The 20,778-nt window shown below is 42.1% G+C and overlaps 1 protein-coding gene across 1 annotated transcript in view; it reads right to left on the bottom strand.

The window, feature by feature from the left end:
* Window positions 1–17,689: 17,689 nt before the first annotated feature.
* LOC119269103 (malate dehydrogenase, cytoplasmic-like) overlaps window positions 17,690–20,778 on the bottom strand; it is a 3,600-nt gene continuing 511 nt past the window's right edge. Inside the window, exons 2-7 of the mRNA XM_037550863.1 lie at window positions 19,820–19,978; window positions 19,542–19,717; window positions 18,593–18,870; window positions 18,367–18,502; window positions 18,174–18,285; window positions 17,690–18,028 (exon numbers count right to left, since the gene is read on the bottom strand). Of these exons, the coding sequence (XP_037406760.1) occupies window positions 17,934–18,028; window positions 18,174–18,285; window positions 18,367–18,502; window positions 18,593–18,870; window positions 19,542–19,717; window positions 19,820–19,978 (956 nt within the window). The 3' untranslated portion in view covers window positions 17,690–17,933. The remainder of the gene's footprint in view (window positions 18,029–18,173; window positions 18,286–18,366; window positions 18,503–18,592; window positions 18,871–19,541; window positions 19,718–19,819; window positions 19,979–20,778) is intronic.

Here is a 20,778-nt window from a genome sequence, read left to right as displayed (position 1 = left end):
TAAATATTATTCTCTCTATGGCAATATGTGGAAACTTATTTTGCAGAGCCGGACACTACCTTTGTGTTCAAAATCTTCTATGAAGTACTTGGAGGAGGAACCCGCCTTGCAATGCCGAAGACAATCTGCGCGCCGGACTCATCATCATTGAAGCCTGATTCAGGGGCTACTGAGGGAGTCCTGGATTAGGGGGTGTCCGGATAGCCGGACTATATCTTCGGCCGGACTCCTGGACTATGAAGATACAAGATTGAAGACTTCGTCCCGTGTCCGGAAGGGACTTTCCTTGGCGTGGAAGGCAAGCTTGGCGATACGGATATGTAGATCTCCTACCATTGTAACCGACTCTGTGTAACCCTAGCCCTCTCCGGTGTCTATATAAACCGGAGAGTTTTAGTCCGTAGGACGAACAACAATCATACCATAGGCTAGCTTCTAGGATTTAGCCTCTCTGATCTCGTGGTAGATCTACTCTTGTACTGCCCATATCATCAATATTAATCAAGCAGGACGTAGGGTTTTACCTCCATCATGAGGGCCCGAACCTGGGTAAAACATCGTGTCCCCTGCCTCCTGTTACCATCCGGCCTAGACGCACAGTTCGGGACCCCCTACCCGAGATCCGCCGGTTGACACCGACAGTCACCTCGGGAATCCACGAGTTGAGTGCCAAAACGTATATCAAGTGAATCAAAATAATACCCCATTGTCACCATGGGTATTCATATGCAAGAAATATATTAAGTACTCTCAAATCCATAAAAGTATTCAATCCTATAAAAATGAAATCTCAAAGGGAAAACTCAATTCATCACAACAAGATAGAGAGGGGAAAGCACCATATGATCTGACTATATTAACAAAGCCCGCGATACATCATGATCGTGACATCTCAAGAACATGAGAGACAGAGAGAGAGAGATTAAACACATAGCTACTAGTACAAACCCTCAGCCCCGAGGATGGACTATTCCCTCCTCATCATGGTGGCCGCTGGGATGATGAAGATGGTCTCCGGTGATGATTCCCCCTCCGGCAAAGTGCCGGAAAGGGGTCTAGATTGGTTTCTCATGGCTACAGATCTCTGTGGCAACGGAACTTCTGATCTAGGGTTACCCAGAGGGTTTTGAAATATTTGGCAATTTATAGGGCAAATAGGGGTGCAGGAGGCCACCGAGGTGGGCACAACCCATCTGGGCGCGCCTGGGCCCCAGGCGCGCCCTGGTGGGTTGTGCCCCCCTTGGGGCACACCCCCCCTAGGTGCTGCTCTGGCCCATTGGATGTCTTCTGGTCCATAAAAAATCCACAAAATGTTTCGCGGTGTTTGGTCTCCGTTGATATTGATTTCCTGCGATGTAAAAACAAGTAAAAACAGTAACTAGCACTGGTTCAATAGGTTAGTCCCAAAAAATGATATAAAGTTGCTATAAAATGATTGTAAAAACATCCGAATGATAGTATAACAGCATGAATACTTCATAAATTATAAATACGTTGGAGACGTATCAGCATCCCCAATCTTAATTCCTACTCCTCGAGTAGGTAAATGATAAAAGAAATAATTTATGAAGTGTGAATGCTAGCAAAGTGCATAAGTTTGGTCAATGATAATTTGAGTCACTTTTCCTAGCATCATAATAGCAATTCTTTCCTATAAAAATTCTCATGTTAAAGTAGCAACCAATTCACATGTTAAGGTTCAAACAATTAATTCTCTTGAAACTCAACAACCTATATTCTCAGTCACCAAGCAATTGTAATTCAAATTATTCAATAGAGTTTAAGTAAGAGCTCCACATACTCAACCATCAAATAGTTTTCTATGATTGCTAACACTCACCGCATACACATGAGCAAAACATTTCAACCGGGCACATAGAAAGATAGGGGCTTATAACTTCGCCTCCCAACATATTCACCTCAAGGGTGATGTCAACAATAATAACTCTTTCTACTCATATCCAACGGGGTATATGTGCCTAGATCTTTCCTCACCACATGATGCTTGCCAAAAGATAAAAATAAAAAGGAATAGAGAGAAAAACTTCGACTTTTGCATGAAAGTAAATACATAAAAGTAAAAGGTATGCCCTTCGCAGAGGAAAGCAGAGGTTGCCATGCGCTTCTTTTAGAAGCAATTTTTATTGCCTTATTGCACCGATGACAACTTACTTGAAGGATCTTTCTCAATCCTTAGGAAGGTATGGTGGACTCGAAAATAAGATTTGGGTTAAGGGTTTTTGGATGCACAAGTAGTATCTCTAGTTGGTGCAGAATTTTTGGCTAGCAAAGATGGGGTGACAAGCACCACATGTTGAAGGATCTATGACAATATAACTTCTATGTGAATATGAACAAACATAAATCATTATGTTGTCTTCCTTGTCCAACATCAACAATTTAGGCATATAATATTTTGTTGGGGGCTCACAATCACAAAAGATTTCCATGATAGTGTATTTGTATGTGAAAGTTCTCTTCCTTCTACTAATCATTCATGAATTGCTTGTATGACCAATATTGTGATTGTCAAGCTTCAAAGGATTTCACTTTCTAAACCTGATGGGAAGTGACCACTAGGCATGGTATGAACATATAATTTCAGCTTCATTATATTCAATTTTTTCAACAATTTACTCATAGGATATAAGTGAAGCACAAGAGTAAATGACAAGCTACTCCAAAAAGATATAAGTGAAGATCAAACGAGTAGTTAAGTAAATGGGTAGCTATTTGAGGACTCTCTTATTTAAAAGTTTCAGATCTAAGTACTTTGTTAAAAAAGCAATAAAAATAAAACAAAATTACATTCCAAGCATAGCACAACTCATGTGAAGAAGCAAAAACTTAGGCTCAACCGATACTAACCAATAATTGTTGAAGAAGAAAGGTGGGATGCCCACCAGGGCATCCCCAAGCTTAGATGCTTGAGACTTCTTGGAATATTAGCTTGGGATGCCCAAGCTTGAGTTTTTGTGTCTCCATAATTCCTCTTATATCACGGTTTTCCCTAAATCTTAAAAACTTCATCCACACAAAACGCAACAAGAACTCGTGAGATAAGTTAGTATAAACCAATGCAAAAACCTTATCATTCTCTACTATAATAAATCACTCAAATTATTATTCAACATTTCGTACTAAATGCCTCTGCGTATTTAATACTCCTATCCTCAAATAGAATCATTAAACAAGCAAACTTATGCAAACAATGCAAACATAACAGCAATCTACCAAAACAGTACAGTCTGTAAAGAATGCAAAAGTATCAATACTTATTAAACTCCAAAAATTATGAAAATTTACCATACCGTATAAAATTTATCATAGCTTATTTTGCAAAAAGTTTCAACATTTTATCAGATTCTTACTTTTCTAGGGAATTTTTGCAACAGCGATAAACTTTCTGTTGTGAAACAGCAACTCATATACTTGCAAACTAAGCATGGTAAAGGCTATACTTGGCACTTTTATTGAAGTAAAAGATACAAAACATTGTTATATATAAAATAAAGAAAATTTTAGCAAAATAAAATGATGCTCCAAGCAAAACACATATCATGTGACGAATGAAAATATAGCTCCAAGTGAGGTTACCGATAATGTTGGAGACGAAAGAGGGGATGCCTTCCGGGGCATCCCCAAGCTTAGTTGTTTGGATCTTCCTTGAATATTACATTGGGCGTGCCTTGGGCATCCCCAAGCTTAGGGTCTTGTCACTCCTTACTCTCCTTATATCGATATCTCACCCAAAACTTGAAAACTTCAATCACACAAAACTTAACGGAACTTCATGAGATAGGTTAGTATGATAAAGACAAATCATCCACTTTGGTACTATCAAAGACAAGATTCATAATTGTTCTCACACAATGCCTAATGTAGCATATCATTTCCACAACTTATATTGAGCAATATAAGCCATAAAAACTAGAAAACAAGGAAACTATGCATTGAAACAGAATCTATCAAAAACATAATAGTCTGTAGTAATCTGTACTCCAACCATACTTCTGCTACTCCAAAAATTCTGAAAAATTAGGACAAATTGGCCAATTTGTCTATTAATCTTCTGCAAAAAAGAATCAGTATTCTATCACGCTTCTATTAAAATGAGAATTTTTTTCTTGAGCGCAAAAGTTTCTGTTTGTAGCAAGATCAAATCAACTATCACCATAGACCATCCCAAAGGTCCTACTTGGCACTTCATTGAATTGAAATCAATAAAACATGATTACTACAGTAGCCTAATCATGTGAACACACAAAAACAGTGGGTAAAAGTGATGGGTTGTCTCCCAGCAAGCGCTTTTATTTAATGCCTTTTAAGCTAGGCATGATGAGTTCAATGATGCTCGCATAAAAGATAAGGACTGAAACATAACAAGAGCATCATGAATCATAAGTTTCTCTCTCATAATAATTTTTAGTAGCATCATGGATAGATTCATCAATATAACCATCACATAAAACATTATTTTCATGATCCGCGAGCATAGAAATTTTGTTACTCTACATATAAGAAAATTTCTTCTCATTCACAATGGTGGGGGTATCATATGAAACTCGAATACTATAAATTGTTTCCACATTAAAAGAGTAATGTTCAGAAAAAGGGTGATCATAACTATGACAAGTTTTATAGATATAATCATCACTACTTTTTATAACATAAGTATCATCATAAGTAGGAGGCATGCAATCATCATAGCAAATTGGATCATTCAAAGTAGGGGGGCTAAAAAGATCATCTTCATTAAACATAGCATCCCCAAGCATGGGACAAACATTAATTGCAGCAAATAAATTCTCAAACATGACATTCTCATCAAACATAGCATCCCCAAGCTTGTGGCTTGGCATATCTTAAGCATAATCGCTCTCATCATTAATATTATGAATAGCACGAACGGTGTAGCAATTTATATCATCATAATTTCCCAAGTTGATGCCAAAAAGATTTCCAAGATTATAAGAAGTATCATTATCTTCCCAATCATAATTATCACAACAAGCAATAGGCATAACAAAATGATCAAGTGCATCATCTTCCACAATTATTTTTTATTCATTTTCATGAGGCACAACAATAATAGGAACAACATTATTTGGGAGAGATACCTTTTTATCTCTATTATTTCTTCTTTTCTTCTTCTTCACCACCCAACGTATGGGTTTAATCAATTTTTTCGAGATTCTTGTTGAAGAGATTGATTGGATAGGAAGCTCCTCCTCGTTACCTAATTCATCATAATAAACACTAGGAGGTTATTGGGAAATATTTTCCCTTTCATTAGTACTCTCTTCATATTCTATTTGTTTTCTTGTCTTTAGATAGTTGGCAATATAAGGATTCTCAATGCAATTTGCCACACAAAACAGATAAATTTCCTCTAGATTAAAATCAAGAAATCTCTCAAGATTAAATTTTGGAATACCCTCAGTTATACGTTTCATTTCTTCATACCTCAAAAGAAGACTAAGCTATTTATGATGCTCAAGGGTAATCAAGTTATCACAATTTTTGGACACGATTTTATCATGAAGCAATTTGCATTGGAGATTTAAATGACCACGTTCATTGCAAAGTTCACAAGGATGGCGAGAAAAATTAAATCTTTCAGCACAATCATCTAGCCTCTCTTACAACTTTTTCGTTTCTAAATACTTATGCCTCTTACAAAATCTATCTTCCCTTTTTGGTGTGCATTTGCACTCCCAATTCACTCCGCAAAAATTGACATTCCTAAAGGAGACATCATTATCATGACTAATTCAATCATCATTAACATCATGGATATTCAAAGAATTCAAACTAGCAATATTGCAATCATGCCCATCATCCATTGTTTTTATGCCATAAATTTTGTTGAATTATTTTTATAGCAATTGAGCACAATTATCGGAATCCTTATTCTCAAGATAAACATTATAAAGATAAAGAACAACTTGAGGTAACCCAATCTAATTTTTTGTAGTTTTATTATATAAACCAAACTAGTGATAAACAGGAAACTAAAAGATTTGACTGCAAGATCTAAAGATATACCATCATGCACTCACCTCCCTGGCAACGGCGCCAGAAAAGAGCTTGATGTCTACTATGCAACTTTCTTCTTGTAGACTCGTGTTGGGCCTCCAAGCGCAGAGTTTTGTAGGACAGTAGCAATTTTCCCTCAAGTGGATGACCTAAGATTTATCAATCCGTGGGAGGTGTAGGATGAAGATGGTATCTCTCAAACAACCCTGCAACCAAATAATAAAAGGTCTCTTGTGTCCCCAACACACCAAATACAATGGTAATTTGTATAGGTGCACTAGTTCAGCGAAGAGATGGTGATACTAGTGTAGTAATGATAGTAGATATTGGTTTTTATGATAGTGACAATAAAAAACAGCAAGGTAGCATGTAACAAAAGTGAGCACAAACGGTATTGCAATGCTTGAAAACAAGGTCTAGGGTCCGTACTTTCGCTAGTGCAATCTCTCAACAATGCTAATATAATTGGAATTCATATAACCATCCCTCAAAGTGCAATGAAGAATCACTCCAAAGTTCCTTTCTAGCGTAGAACATAAGAAGAAATCGTTTGTAGGGTACGAGACCACCTCGAAGCTATTATTTCCGATCGATCTATCCAATAGTTCATACTAAAATAACACCAAATAATTTCAGATTCATAATACTCAATCCAACACAAAGAACCTCAAAGAGTGCCCCAAGATTTCTACCGGAGAAACAAAAGACGAGAACGTGCATCAACCCCTATGCGTAGATTATCCCAATGTCACCTCGGGAATCCGCGAGTTGAGTGCCAAGTGAATCAAAATAATATCCCATTGTCACCACGGGTATCCATAAGCAAGACATATATCAAGTGCTCTCAAATCCATAAAATTATTCAATCCGATAAAAACAAAATCTCAAAGGGAAAACTCAATTCATCACAACAAGATAGAGAGGGGAAAACTCCATATGATCCGACTATATTAACAAAGCCCGCGATACATCAAGATCGTGACACCTCAAGAACACGAGAGAGAGAGAGATTAAACACATAGTTACTGGTACAAACCCTCAGCCCTGAGGGTGAACTACTCCCTCCTCATCGTGGTGGCCGTCGGGATGATGAAGATGGCCACCGGTGATGATTCCCCCTCCGACGAAGTGCCGGAACGGGGTCTAGATTGGTTTCTCGTGGCTACAAAGTCTTGCGGAGGCGAAACATCTAATCTAGAGTTACCCCCAAGGGTTTTGGAATATTTGGCAATTTATAGGGCAAAGAGGGGGTGCGGGAGGCCATCGAGGTGGGCACAACCCACCTGGGCGTGCCTGGGCCCCCAGGCATGCCCTAGTGTGTTTTTTCCCCTCGGGGCACCCCCAGGTGCTGCTCTGGCCCATCGGATGTGTTTTGGTCCATAAAAATCCACAAAACCTCTCGCGGTGTTTGGACTCTGTTTGATATTGTTTCCCTATGATGTAAAAAACAAGAAAAAAACATCAACTGGCATTGGGCACTGGGTCAATAGGTTAGTCCCAAAAAATGATATAAAGTTGCTATAAAATGATTGTAAAAATATCCAAGAATGATAATATAACAGCATGAATACTTCATGAATTATAGATATGTTGCAGACGTATCAATGATCTTCATGATAGTTTTTATTATCCCTCTTGAATATCTACCATTTTGGGACTAATTAATTTCGTATATTACCATTGCTTATAACAAGCTCTCAAGCAAGTTTAAGTGAAGAAGAAGGGCACAAATATTTCTTCAAAATTTTCATCTCTCAAAATAATATAAGTGAATCATGAGAGGATATTTCTTTGAAATTCTACTAACTCTCAAAAAATCTAAGTGAAGCATGACAGTATTTTTTTTCAAAATTAAAGCATTGTCGTGCCCAAAAAATATAAGTGAAGCACTAGAGCAATTCCATAGCTCAAAAAATTTAAGTGAAGCACATAGAGCAATTCTAACAAATCACGGCATCGTTATGGCTCTCTCAAATATGTGTGTCCAGCAAGGATGATTGTGAAAAACTAAAAAGCAAAACAAGCAAAGACTCATATAATACAAGACGCTCCAAGCAAAACTCATGATATGTAATGAATAAAAATATAGCTCCGAGTAAAATTACTGATGGTCGTTAGAAGAAAGAGGGGATGCCTTCCGGGGCATCCCAAAGCTTAGTTGCTTGGTTATCATTGAATATTACCTTGGGGTACCATGGGCATCCCCAAGCTTAGGCTCTTTTCACTCCTTATTCCTTCATCCATCGTGATCTCACCCAAAACTTGAAAACTTCAATCACACAAAAGTTAACAAACCTTCGTGAGATCCGTTAGTGTAACAAAGCAAATCACCACTCTAAGTACTGTTGCAAACCCATTCATATTTTATTATTGAATTATACCTACTGTATTATAACTTTACCATGGCTTATACCCTTTGATACAATCCATAGATTCATCAAAATAAGCACACAATGCAACGAAAACAGAATCTGCCAAAAACAGAACAATCTGTAGTAATATGTACTTTGACCATTCTTCCATAACTCCAAAAATTCTGAAACATTACTACAACGTAGGCAATTTATATATCAATCATGTGTAAAAAATTAAGAATATTTAATCACTCCAGTGATTTTCAACAATTTTTCTACTGGACATAAAGTTTCTGTTTTTCAACAGGATCAAATAAACTATCACCCAACATGATCTCATAGGTTTACTTGGCACAAACACTAATCAAAACATAAAAACACAATCATAATAAAAGTATAATTTCATATTTATTGACGAACAAAAAGAAAATCAAAAAAATCAAAGATAACTATTGGTTGCGTTCCAACAAGCTCTATCGTTTTATGCACCTAGCTAGGCATAATGCATAGATTCAAGTGTTGTCATCTTTAGTTTTTGCTACCTTTGTAAGAGTTTTCTCAACCCCGGGACACTCTTTATGCTTCCAAATATTCTCGGCGAATGAGACCATCTTGAGATCCAAATTATCCAATCACTTATTACACAAAATAATCAAAGTATTCATGCAATTGAGGTTTCCACTAATATTTTTGAGAGGTTCATTAGACTTTCGCAACGCAAGCAAATTTTTCTATATATCACCCAATTTGTCTAATATTTGAATCCCTTCTTGAGTAAAAGTAAATCCCTTTTGTGGTGGTGGAACTCCCAATATTCCCTCTATTATTTCATAAGCAGCATTAGCATCTATCTCAACAAAATTCCTTTAGCGCAAAATCCAAAAGTTGTGTATGATGCATGGTTAAACCTATATAAAAATTTTGAAGCAGAAATTTTACATCTCACTGGTGCGCGTCAGTCCTAAACAAACAGTTTTTAACCCCTTTCCGCGACGGCATTTGGAACCGTCGCCAAGTGAGTGTGGGCGATAGGGGGGGTCCTTCCCACGCGACCCAGAAAACGTCAGGGATATGCCCTCCTGGCACACACGTTCGGGAAAATGAGGTCGTGTGCGACCGGCGAGCACTCAAATACGGAAATACATACAGTAGAGCTAAAAATACAATTACACGGTGAAATTGTTTCCGTTCTCAAGTACATCCCACACAGTCAGTCCCCGCTAAACGTTTCCATTCGTATGCACATCCTACACAGTCGCTCCAAGGAAAACGTTTTTGTTCATAGGTACATCACACACAATTTTTCCCGTTAAATCGTTTGTGTTATTGAAACTGTTGGTGTCAAAACCGGCGGATCTCGGGTAGGGGGTCCTGAACTGTGCGTCTAAGGCGGATGGTAACGGGAGGCAGGGGACACAATGTTTTACCCAGGTTCGGGCCCTCTTGATGGAGGTAAAACCCTACGTCCTGCTTGATTAATATTGATGATATGGGTAGTACAAGAGTAGATCTACCACGAGATCAGAGAGGCTAAACCCTAGAAGCTAGCCTATGGTATGATTGTATGTTGTAGTTGTTGTGTCCTACGGACTAAAACTCTCCGGTTTATATAGACACCGGAGAGGGTTAGGGTTACACAAGGTCGGTTACAAAGGAGGAGATATCCATATCCGTATTGCCTAGCTTGCCTTCCACGCCAAGTAGAGTCCCATCCGGATATGAGACGAAGTCTTCAATCTTGTATCTTCATAGTCCAACAGTACGGCCAAAGTATATAGTCCGGCTGTCCGGAGACCTCCAGGACTCCCTCAGTAGCCCCTGAACCAGGCTTCAATGACGATGAGTCCGGCGTGCAGTATTGTCTTCGGCATTGCAAGGCGGGTTCCTCCTCCGAATACACCACAGAAGAATTTGAATACAAGGATAGTGTCCGACCCTGCAAAATAAGTTCCACATACCACCGTAGAGAGAATAATATTTTCGCAAATCTAATTTGCTGACTTGCTTTGGCAGCATGCCGTTATGTCATGGCCCGGTGATTATTCGAATCGTTTCCTTTAACTAGCCCCGCACATAACGCGAGGCAGTTTCTTGACACGTCTTATCAAAGCAGAGATCGTGTCCCCTTATTACGGGATTCTCATCAATACGGGCGTGGGTAACCCAACCGCGCCATTGATTACGGCGCTTGGGGAATAAGCGAGTTTTACGAGGCTAGTGGGGGCGCTTAGTTTCGTCCGCCCATATAAAGGGATAGGGATTCACCTTTCCATCCACGCCTTCTTCCTCCTTTGCTCATCCGCTTTCGCGCACTTGAGCTCTAGCGCCCAAGTCCGCACTTCCCACCTCAACCTTCTCCAACCATGTCCGGAGCGGGAGGCAGGTGGATGGTCTCCTCCGTCATGGAGGGAGACATCAAGAAGCTGCGCGGAGTCGGATACTTAGCCGCGAATATCGCGCATCGGCTGCCCGCTATGGGGCAGATCGTCCCTACCCCGGAACCTCACGAGAGGGTAGTTTTCCTCCACCACTTCCTCTGTGGACTGGGGTTTCCCCTCCATCCATTCATCCGTGGTCTCATGTTCTACTACGGACTGGACTTTCATGATTTGGCCCCGAACTTCGTTCTCAACATTTCGGCGTTCATCGTCGTGTGTGAGGCTTTTCTCCGCATCCGGCCCCACTTCGGCCTGTGGTTAAAGACCTTCAATATCAAGCCGAAGGTGGTACGAGGCCAACAAGCAGAATGCGGCGGAGCCATGGTGGGCAAGATGCCCAACGTTATATGTCTTGAAGGCTCCTTTGTGGAGACAATAAAGGGATGGCAATCGGCGTGGTTCTACATCACCGAGCCGCGCGACGCCAAATGGGCGGCAGCCCCCGAGTTTCGATCCGGATTCCCTACACGGCTTACTTCCTGGAAAGAGAAGGGCCTGTCATGGGGTTCATCGGTGGAGCTGGTTGGACTCCAGAAATGTATCCGGAGTATGGCAAGCAAGAAGCTCGAGCTTGTCAACATAGTCCAGGTTATGCTCATCCACCGGATCCTCCCGTGTCAACAATGGGATTTTAACTTGTGGGAGTTCGACCCGGCCCGGCACCAGACTCTGAGGGGGCTAGAAGGACAGGTGGCTCCATCTCGGTAGAGGTGGGCCTGGGTTCCTGACGGCCCCCGACTGTTACTTTGTGGCGGAGCGACAGGGCAGGTTGAGACCACCTAGGAGAGAGGTGGGCCTGGCCTGGTCGGCGTTCGCGGTTATTTCAAGATAACACATTTAACGAGATATGGGCATTTGATCTAAGTCTGGCCACTGGCCTATACGCACTAACCATCTACGCGGGGACAGTTATGGGCACTCGACGTCGTGGTATCAGCCGAAGCCTTCGTGACGTCAGCGACTGAGCGGCGCGCATTGGATTGGACTGGAATGCCTGCTAGGCTAGGTCTGCTTCCGGCCGCCCTCGCAATGTGCAGGTGTGCAATGGGTGATGGGCCTAGACCCCTGCGCCATAGGATTTAGACCGGCGTGCTGACCTCTCTATTGTGCCTAGGTAGGGCTGCAACGTGTTGATCTTCCGAGGCCGGGCATGACCCAGGAAAGTGTGTCCAGACAAAGGGGATCGAGCGTGTTGGGAAATGTGGTGCACCCCTGCAGGGAAGTTAATCTATTTGAATAGTCGTGATCTTTGGTAACAGGACGACTTGGAGTTGTACCTTCACCTTATGACAACTAGAACCGGATACTTAATAAAACACACCCTTCCAAGTGCCAGATACAAACGGTGATTGCTCTCTCACAGGGCGACGAAGGGAGGATCATCAGTTAGGATTATGCTATGCGATGCTACTTGGTGAACTTACCATCTACTCTCTTCTCCTGCTGCAAGATGGAGGTTACCAGAAGCGTAGTCTTCGATAGGACTAGCTATCCCCCTCTTATTCTAGCATTCTGCAGTTCAGTCCACATATGATACCCTTATTCCATTTGATACCAATGCATACATATGTAGTGTAACTCCTTGCTTGTGAGTACTTTGGATGAGTACTCACGGTTGCTTTGTTCCTTCTTTTTCCCCTTCCTATACCCGATTGCTGCGACCAGACGTTGGAGCCCAGGAGCCGGATGCCACCGTCGATGACGACTACTACTACTCGGGAGGTGCCTACTACTACGTGCAGCCCGCTGACGACGACCAGGAGTAGTTTAGGAGGATCCCAGGCAGGAGGCCTGCGCCTCTTTCGATCTGTATCCCAGTTTGTGCTAGCCATCTTATGGCAACTTGTTTAACTTATGTCTGTACTCAGATATTGTTGCTTCGCTGACTCGTCTATGATCGAGCTCTTGTATTCGAGCCCTCGAGGCCCCTGGCTTGTAATATGATGCTTGTATGACTTATTTTATTTGTAGAGTTGTGTTGTGATATCTTCCTGTGAGTCCCTGATCTTGATCATACACGTTTGCGTGTATGATTAGTGTACGATTGAATCGGGGGCGTCACAATCTATCCTAGAGTTCGTACTAAAATAACACCAAAGCAAATTCATATTCATAATACTCAATCCAACACAAAGATTTTCAAAGAGCGCCCCAAGATTTCTACCGGTGAAACAAAGACGAGAACGTGCATCAACCCCTATGCATAGATTATCCCAATGTCACCTCGGGAATCCGCGAGTTGAGTACCAAAACATATATCAAGTGAATCAATACGATACCCCATTGTCACCATGAGTATTCAATTGCAAGACATATATCAAGTGTTCTCAAATCCATAAAAGTATTCAATCTGATAACAACGAAATCTCAAAGGGAAAACTCAGTTCATCACAACAAGATAGAGAGGGGAAAACGCCATATGATCTGACTATATTAACAAAGCCCGCAATACATCAAGATCGTGACATCTCAAGAACACGAGAGAGAGAGAGAGAGAGATTAAACACATAGCTACTGGTACAAACCCTCGGCCTCGTGGGTGGACTACTCCCTCCTCATCGTGGTGGCCGCCGGGATGATGAAGATGGCCACCGGTGTTGATTCCCCCCCCCCTCTCCGGTAGGGTGCCGGAAAGGGTCTAGATTGGTTTTCGGTGGCTGCGGAGCCTTGCAGCGGCGGAACTTCTGATCTAGGTTAACCCCGAGGGGTTTCAGAATATTTGGGAATTTATAGTGCAAAGAAGGGGTACGGGAGGCCATCGAGGTGGGCACAACCCACCTGGGCGCGCCAGGGGGGCTTGGCGCGCCCTGGTGGGTTGTGCCCCCCTCGGGGGACCCCCCCGAGGTGCTGCTTTGGCCCATCGGGAGTCTTCTGGCCCATAAAAAATCCACAATAAGTTTCGCGGTGTTTGGACTCCGTTTGATATTGATTTTCTGCGATGTAAAAACAAGCAAAAAGTAGCAACTGGCACTGGGCACTGGGGCAATAGGCTAGTCCCAAAAAATGATATAAAGTTGCTATAAAATGATTGTAAAACATCCAAGAATGATAATATAACGGCATGAATACTTCATAAATTATAGATACGTTGGAGGCGTACCAACCACACTGCATTGCGCGGCCCCCACCACCCACCGTAACCGGGAACTCACCAAAATTTTCCTCGCCCTCACTTCTACCATGATTTTTAACGTCATGGACGGCCCAAAGATTATCATGCAGGTGCGTCTTCGACCGGCCCAGGACGAAAAGCCCATTTTCTCTCATGATTTTTTGTCATAAAAGTAGGAGCCCACCACATCTATGATGATGCGTGTTTTTGTCACAATTATCGTCATAGAAGTCTCATAACCATGACAGAAAAAGTTTTCGTTCAGCCATAATGTCACAGATGTGTCTTCTTTTTGTAGTGTTCGCTGGCCATCGAGTTGGCAAGGAGGATGAGAAGTTGGAAAGGGCTCAAGGATTTTTGGTGTTGGATCTTGAGGAAGACAAAGGCAAGGGGGGTTGAGGGCGTAAAACCACAATGCTCACCTTTCTTATACCTTCTATAACTCGCAGTCACCAGCCCAGCACGACGCATTGCAGTAATATCGCTAGTTCTCCAAGCACCGTGTATTAAGAGCGCATGAGGAACGAGGAATTTGGTTGATCGTGTTGCTAAGAAACCGGCACACCATCTCTATTGATTTTACATATCAATGACCATGGTCTCGAAACGCGGTCACACATCATGATGACCCTTGAGGCTGACCATACAACAGTGATAGGGGTGGTGATGCTTCGGTCCGGTCGGTTTGTCAGGGCTGGATCTAACACGAACCTTATCCTTGACCGTGAAAGCTTTGTTGCTAAGGTATCTATTCTTTTTATTATTGCTCAGACACTAAGACACCTCGGATGCCCGAGGTACGCGTCTCCTCGGCCAAAGAGACAAACCAGTTGGGGGGAGTATGCGCAAGATTGAAATAGTTTGCAAGACCAAAGAGTGAAGAAGCCCAGCAGTTCGGGGAACCAGGAGAGTCCTTGGCATGAAGACCGATTCAGGGGCTACTGACGGAGTCCTGGATTAGGGGATCCTCGGCTAGTCGAATAGCCTCCACTAGGGTTGGGCCGAGGAACCCCCTAGGCCTGTCATTAATGGGCCTTAATCAGGCCCCGAAGCATCTCAAAAAAATCATCTAAAGACTTTGAGTGTACTCAAAGATATAAAAGTTGTCCTTGGCAAGCTTACCCCTAAGATGTAACCGACTATGTGTAAACCCTGGGTACCCCTGGTGTTTATATAAACAGAGGGACCGGGGACATAGAGAGGACAACACATTGACATGAGATCTCGAGGTAGATCACTTGTACTTGGTACGCCGCCCACGATCAATACAACAGAATAGGATGTAGGGTTTTACCTCCTCGAGAGGGCTCGAACCTGGGTAAACACCATCTCCCCTGTGTCCACATTACCATCTAGCCAACACTACGAGATCGGGACCCCTACCCGAGATACATCGGTTTAGCTCTAACACCATGGCATGTGAGGCTGCGAGAGGAGACCACGCTAAGGGCCATGTGCGGGGGCACCGAGGCCACAGGGAGGAGGCCGCGTGCATGGGCTAGTGATGTTTAGAATCTTAGCCATAACTGGTTTCTAGGAATCTGTAGCCCAAACAAAGGGGTCTTAATACTACGGTTTTCCATCAACCCAAATAAAATAAAATCGTCGGAACACCGTGTTCGATCTTTTTGTTTCAGAGGGGAACCTAACCATCTTGTGCCACTTTTGGAAGATACATGTGTAGCTTAATCACAAGTTTAGGCCATAAATTGCGTTGTCCTCAACGCCCAAATAACTTAAGGAGGGAAATGCCCTTTCAGAGGTAGTCTTGGAGCAGCAATGCAGGTAATGTGATTTGTTCGTGGACGAATGTTGGATGATGACGGCCGCTAGGGTTAAAGGTGTATATACAAGGGCTCTCACAAAGCCTCCTGCGTGGATGTAGTTTCTCTCCATTGATCCAAGGGCTCTAGATTAGCCAAATTCAATCTCAATACCTCCCTTGATGGTCAAGAAGGTCATAGGAACAAACAGGGATGAAATCCACGAAGAATCCCATCCAGTTTGAGCGATTTCATGCTTTTCTGTGGGTGGTACGACCCAGCGTGGTCGTACTTAGCGTCATCAAACGTCGTGGACCCCTTTAGTAAAATGGGCATAACTTCTTCGTACAAACTCCAATTTTTACGTTCTTGGCCTCATTGGAATTGCGTGAACAAAGTTGGTGCACCTATGGTATTAGATCTTCATTTTGAGCACTTTAGAAAAATGTTGTTTTTTACACTCCAAATGCACAAGTCTGGTGCCTAGAAGTCCTCTGTGTTGAACCCCATCCTTAGTCCTTTTGGTGTGCTTGGCCTATGGTTGCTTCAAAACACCTGTAGATAAAACAAAACAAAACAAAACAAAGGAAACTAATAAAAACTAAATAAAACCACAACCTATGCAATGCTCACAATAAAAAGAGTAAAAACCAATAATCATGCATAATGGACATGTATTCATTCAATGAGACATGATATATGGAGATGGTGTGCAATAAATAAGCTCTAAAAATGCGTATAAAATAGAGCCACTCAATTATCATCGTGGTGTGGTTGCTTCCATCGAGCACTCCATTAAGTCACTAGCACATCGATTGAGCTTAATTCAGCAATTTGCAATCATTAGGTTGGTCGTGTGGCTCAAGTAGATCATGGCAGAAGTAGTGAACTAACGGAGGACGGGCTGGTGACTACTTGTACAATTTATTTATAAATTGTTTGCACTCAAGTTGAACTTGACAGCTCAGCTACACAGACGAGTTATACAGCCAGAGGGAGCCAAAAATTATGGGCTTTTATCATGTTCTATTGTTGGGCTTTGCTTCACAACAACGTATATCATGTTCTATTGTTCTAGAGAGACAGGAAGGATTATCCAATCCAACCAAAGGCTAAATTATCATTCGTTGCACAAGTGCATAACACTGACAATTACGATGATGATATTGATGAAGTCTCAAATCCTAATGGCAATGCCACTCCAATCATCATTGCAAATAGGCCACCCGAAAGGAGAGGTGAGAAAGATAAAGGAATGGAGAAACAATAATCTTCAAGACTATATGGATCGTACATGGACGATAGTCGTAGTTGGCGGGTCTCCTGGTAAGTTGGAAGAAACAAAAAACAAGTACTTGAGATGGTCCGAGGTTTAAGGCAATGAAGGAGCGCAAAGTGGCATGTGAGGAGGCAGCAATCGAAGAAAAGAAGTTGCGAGCCTGGCTTCCATCAAATCAACATCCTAATTGAAGGCATTGCAGAAGAAACAAAATGGAGCAAGACTACAAGCTTCCGTACCATGAGTAGAAAAAAGCACAAATTTAGCATCAAAGATGGCAAGAGGTAGGAGAGCTGGCAGTGTGGATGGATGGATACAAAGGTGAAAATGGCAATGGTGATGTAGGAGTGATTTTTCTATAATTATGATGTTCTCTCGTATGGTGCATGTTTGATCTTTGTTTTTTAACCATTTGTTATGTCTACATGAATTAATTTAAATTTAAATTTTAAATCAAACTTCATGATTGTGTTTTGAAGTGATGTTCAACTATGTGTGTCCAAAATTACATTATTTAAATTAGTACAGTGATAAAATAATCTTGCATATGCCTATTATTAAAGAGAAATGAAAAAACTCGTTTTAAGGGATATATTGTGATAAGGAGGCTTGCTGGAAATGCACACCTGAGAATCACCCCTGAATTGACACCCTGTATAACCAGTTTTTGGGAGTTTTTATGTGACTTGTTGTAGATGCTTCAAGAGAAAAACAAGTTGATTCTAATCAGGTGTCAAATTGTTTCACTCTTGCAGCAAATGTACTGTCCTGTAAATCATCAGGCAAAAGGGGAGCTACAAGCCTCATTCATACACACTGGGAAAACCAGCGAAAAGGAGCATGCATCGCGATGTGCGGCTGTTCTGTGTGGAGACGAGAGTTTCTAAAGAGCGGAAGGTTTCATTTATTCAAAACATCCAGAGGAGCAGCTGCCCTTCGAATGTGGATTTACGCCAGGCATGAGTAGGCCAACGCCTTCTCCTCTGACAGCTCCTGGGCGGTCGCATCCATCTTCTTCCTCGAGAACTCATCGATCGGGAGCCCTGCAAGATGACATACAATAAATATTAGGCAAGATGCTACAAATTAATGTGGTCACACATGTGCGTGACTGACAAGTAGAAGCATGGGAAGAATATATAAACCAAAAAAACTGCCATGCGGTAAGAGTGTTGCGTCGACACCCACCTTGAACAATTGTCCATTCACCACCACTGCACGTTACTGGGAAGGAGTAGATAAGACCAGCAGGCACACCGTATGAACCATCAGAGTACACACCCATGGAAACAAATGTTCCCTGTGATCCACAAACTCAGCGTGTTAAAAGGCTGCATGTAAATAAGCCAAATACCAAAAAGGTCCAAGGGCTTAAACAGACCTCAGCGGTTCCCAGAACCCAGTCACGGATGTGATCACAAGCTGAGCTGGCAGCAGAGAGAGCACTGGAGAGCTTCCTCGCTTTGATGATTGCAGCACCACGCTGCTGGACAGTGGCAATGAACTCCCCATTTAGCCTGCGGAAAGAGGATAACACCATTATTAGATCCTATGAAGGAAAATGGATCTGACAACGGAACTTAATATTTTCAGCATTTCTCATTTACCATTCATCATCTTGAACAAGTTCAAGAACAGGCTTCTCTCCACTGGGAGTCTTCACAGTGGCATGGTTAACATCAGGATACTGACTGGACGAGTGATTACCCCAGATAATAGCATTCTTAACGTCAGAAACTTGGACACCAAGTCTCTCAGAAATCTGACCGAGTGCCCTGTTGTGGTCTAGGCGGGTCAAACAACTGATGTTCTTCTCAGGGATAGATGGAGCAAACTCCTTCAGGATGAGAGCATTGGTGTTTGCTGGGTTGGCAACAACCAAAACCTACAAAAACAGCACAAAAATGTGAATTTATATACAAAAAATAGTTGCAAAAAACGTATTGAACTTTGCATGGCTTTTCAAGCTAACTAAGAAACACCATAACTGAGACTCAAGTTTGTCCCTAAATAAGTCCACACTATTTATGTATTTCTTAATGCGTCCAAATACAGATGTGAACAAATAAAGAGGAATGTCCAACTAATCTTACAAGTTAGGGGTGAGTCTATTTTACTATGGTCTTATGCCACATTCAGTACAAAATGCATCACCATGCTAAGGTCTGGGGCGGAGCTACGGCTGGGCCAACCTGTGCCCTGGCCCGCCCAGCCAATGTAAATCTCTGTAATATACACCTGCTATTAGGCCATGAAACAAAAACGTTGTAGTAATTTTCTTCAGCACGGCCTCGCTGGCCCGCCCAGCAATTAGCGTGAAGCTCCGCCACTGGCTAAGGTTTGCCCTTCAATAAGCCAGTATTTTCTCAAGATACTTTTTAATGCATCAAAGGCACATGTGAAGATAAGAATGAATTGTCCAAGAAATGTTATAACTTGCTGAGTAGTCTATTTATGGTTTTATCATGGTCTTTTCACCATCTAACTGAATGCATGTTGCCACTGACAAACATTGGTAAGACAAAAGGTACAGTCTATATAGCCAATAATTCATACCTTGCAATTGGGGGCTGCATGAGCTTCAAGAGCAGATGCTTGAGCTTTGTAGATTGAAACATTTTTCGTCATAACATCCTTCCTTTCCATTCCTTCCTTCCTGGGGAATCCACCAACCATAACCGCAACATTCACACCAGTGCAAGCCTCAACAACATCAGTTGTTGCAACAACTCCTATAGTGTACCAACAGAAGGTTCAAGCATCAGCAAAGATGATTGTCCAAAAAAAAGAGGTAATGCTGTCTAAAAAGAAACAAATTGAACAAATCAGCTTACCCTTGAGAAGTGGAAATGCGGCATCGATCAACTCCATCTTGACGCCTTTAAGAGCTTCAGCAGCAAATTCAATATCCAGCATATGCAGAATAACAGGCTGGTCTGCACCAAGCATAACTCCCCTGGCAATCATGGGAACAAGAGCATATCCGATTTGTCCTGGTCAACAAAGGAACAAGTCAGTTCATGCTACTTACTAAAATTACCAAGATTCTAGCACGCAAGAATTATCAGTTATTCATCCTAACTTAGCAAGATTCTAGCCATTTAATTTAAGCTACCGTGCTGTCCAATACACTTCATGTGTTGCATTGAGCCGCCAAACAAGCCAATACACAAAGTAAAAACTGCCTAAGCAAAAATACAACCTTATTTACACGCATAGCACTGCTCTAAACCTCGTCAGGCAATATTATTATGACAACAAAAAGTAAACCGATCCTCTAAACCCAACCAAACTAGACCCACTCGTCTGGTGCAATACTCTCTCACTTACGAATTAACAGCAGCAGTCAGTTCAGATCCCTAATCAGATCACGGTACTATCCCGAGATCTGCACCAAAACCATGCCGCCAGACTTTATCATATCATAACAAGCAAATCAGTTCAGCAAGTGCACCAACTCCTTAGCGTCTATGCCATGTTAGAATATATAAGATCAAGCGACTATTAGCAGGTCTACCCGCAAATCCTTACCAAAGCCCATCAGATCAGCCTATTTCATCGCGCAAACACCACAACTCGGGCCAAATTACAGACAACGAACCAAGCTAGCAGTGAGCTCTCCCACTTAAATGATCCGCCACTATTTGCCACTTCGACTTCAGTTCGACCCCTACCCGACCAGATCAAGACATGTAAGGTAAGATCTAGCTAGCAAAGCACACTCAAAACCCCACTTGGGAGTGGATCTCGACGACTTGGCCAGATCCGAGCCGACCAAGGCGAGATCGCATCG

This window comes from Triticum dicoccoides, chromosome 1A (assembly GCF_002162155.2).
Source record: "Triticum dicoccoides isolate Atlit2015 ecotype Zavitan chromosome 1A, WEW_v2.0, whole genome shotgun sequence".
NCBI classification, from domain to species: domain Eukaryota; kingdom Viridiplantae; phylum Streptophyta; class Magnoliopsida; order Poales; family Poaceae; genus Triticum; species Triticum dicoccoides.
The sequence above is the reverse complement of the archived record's forward strand: the minus strand, read 5'-3'. Positions and strand labels throughout refer to the sequence as shown.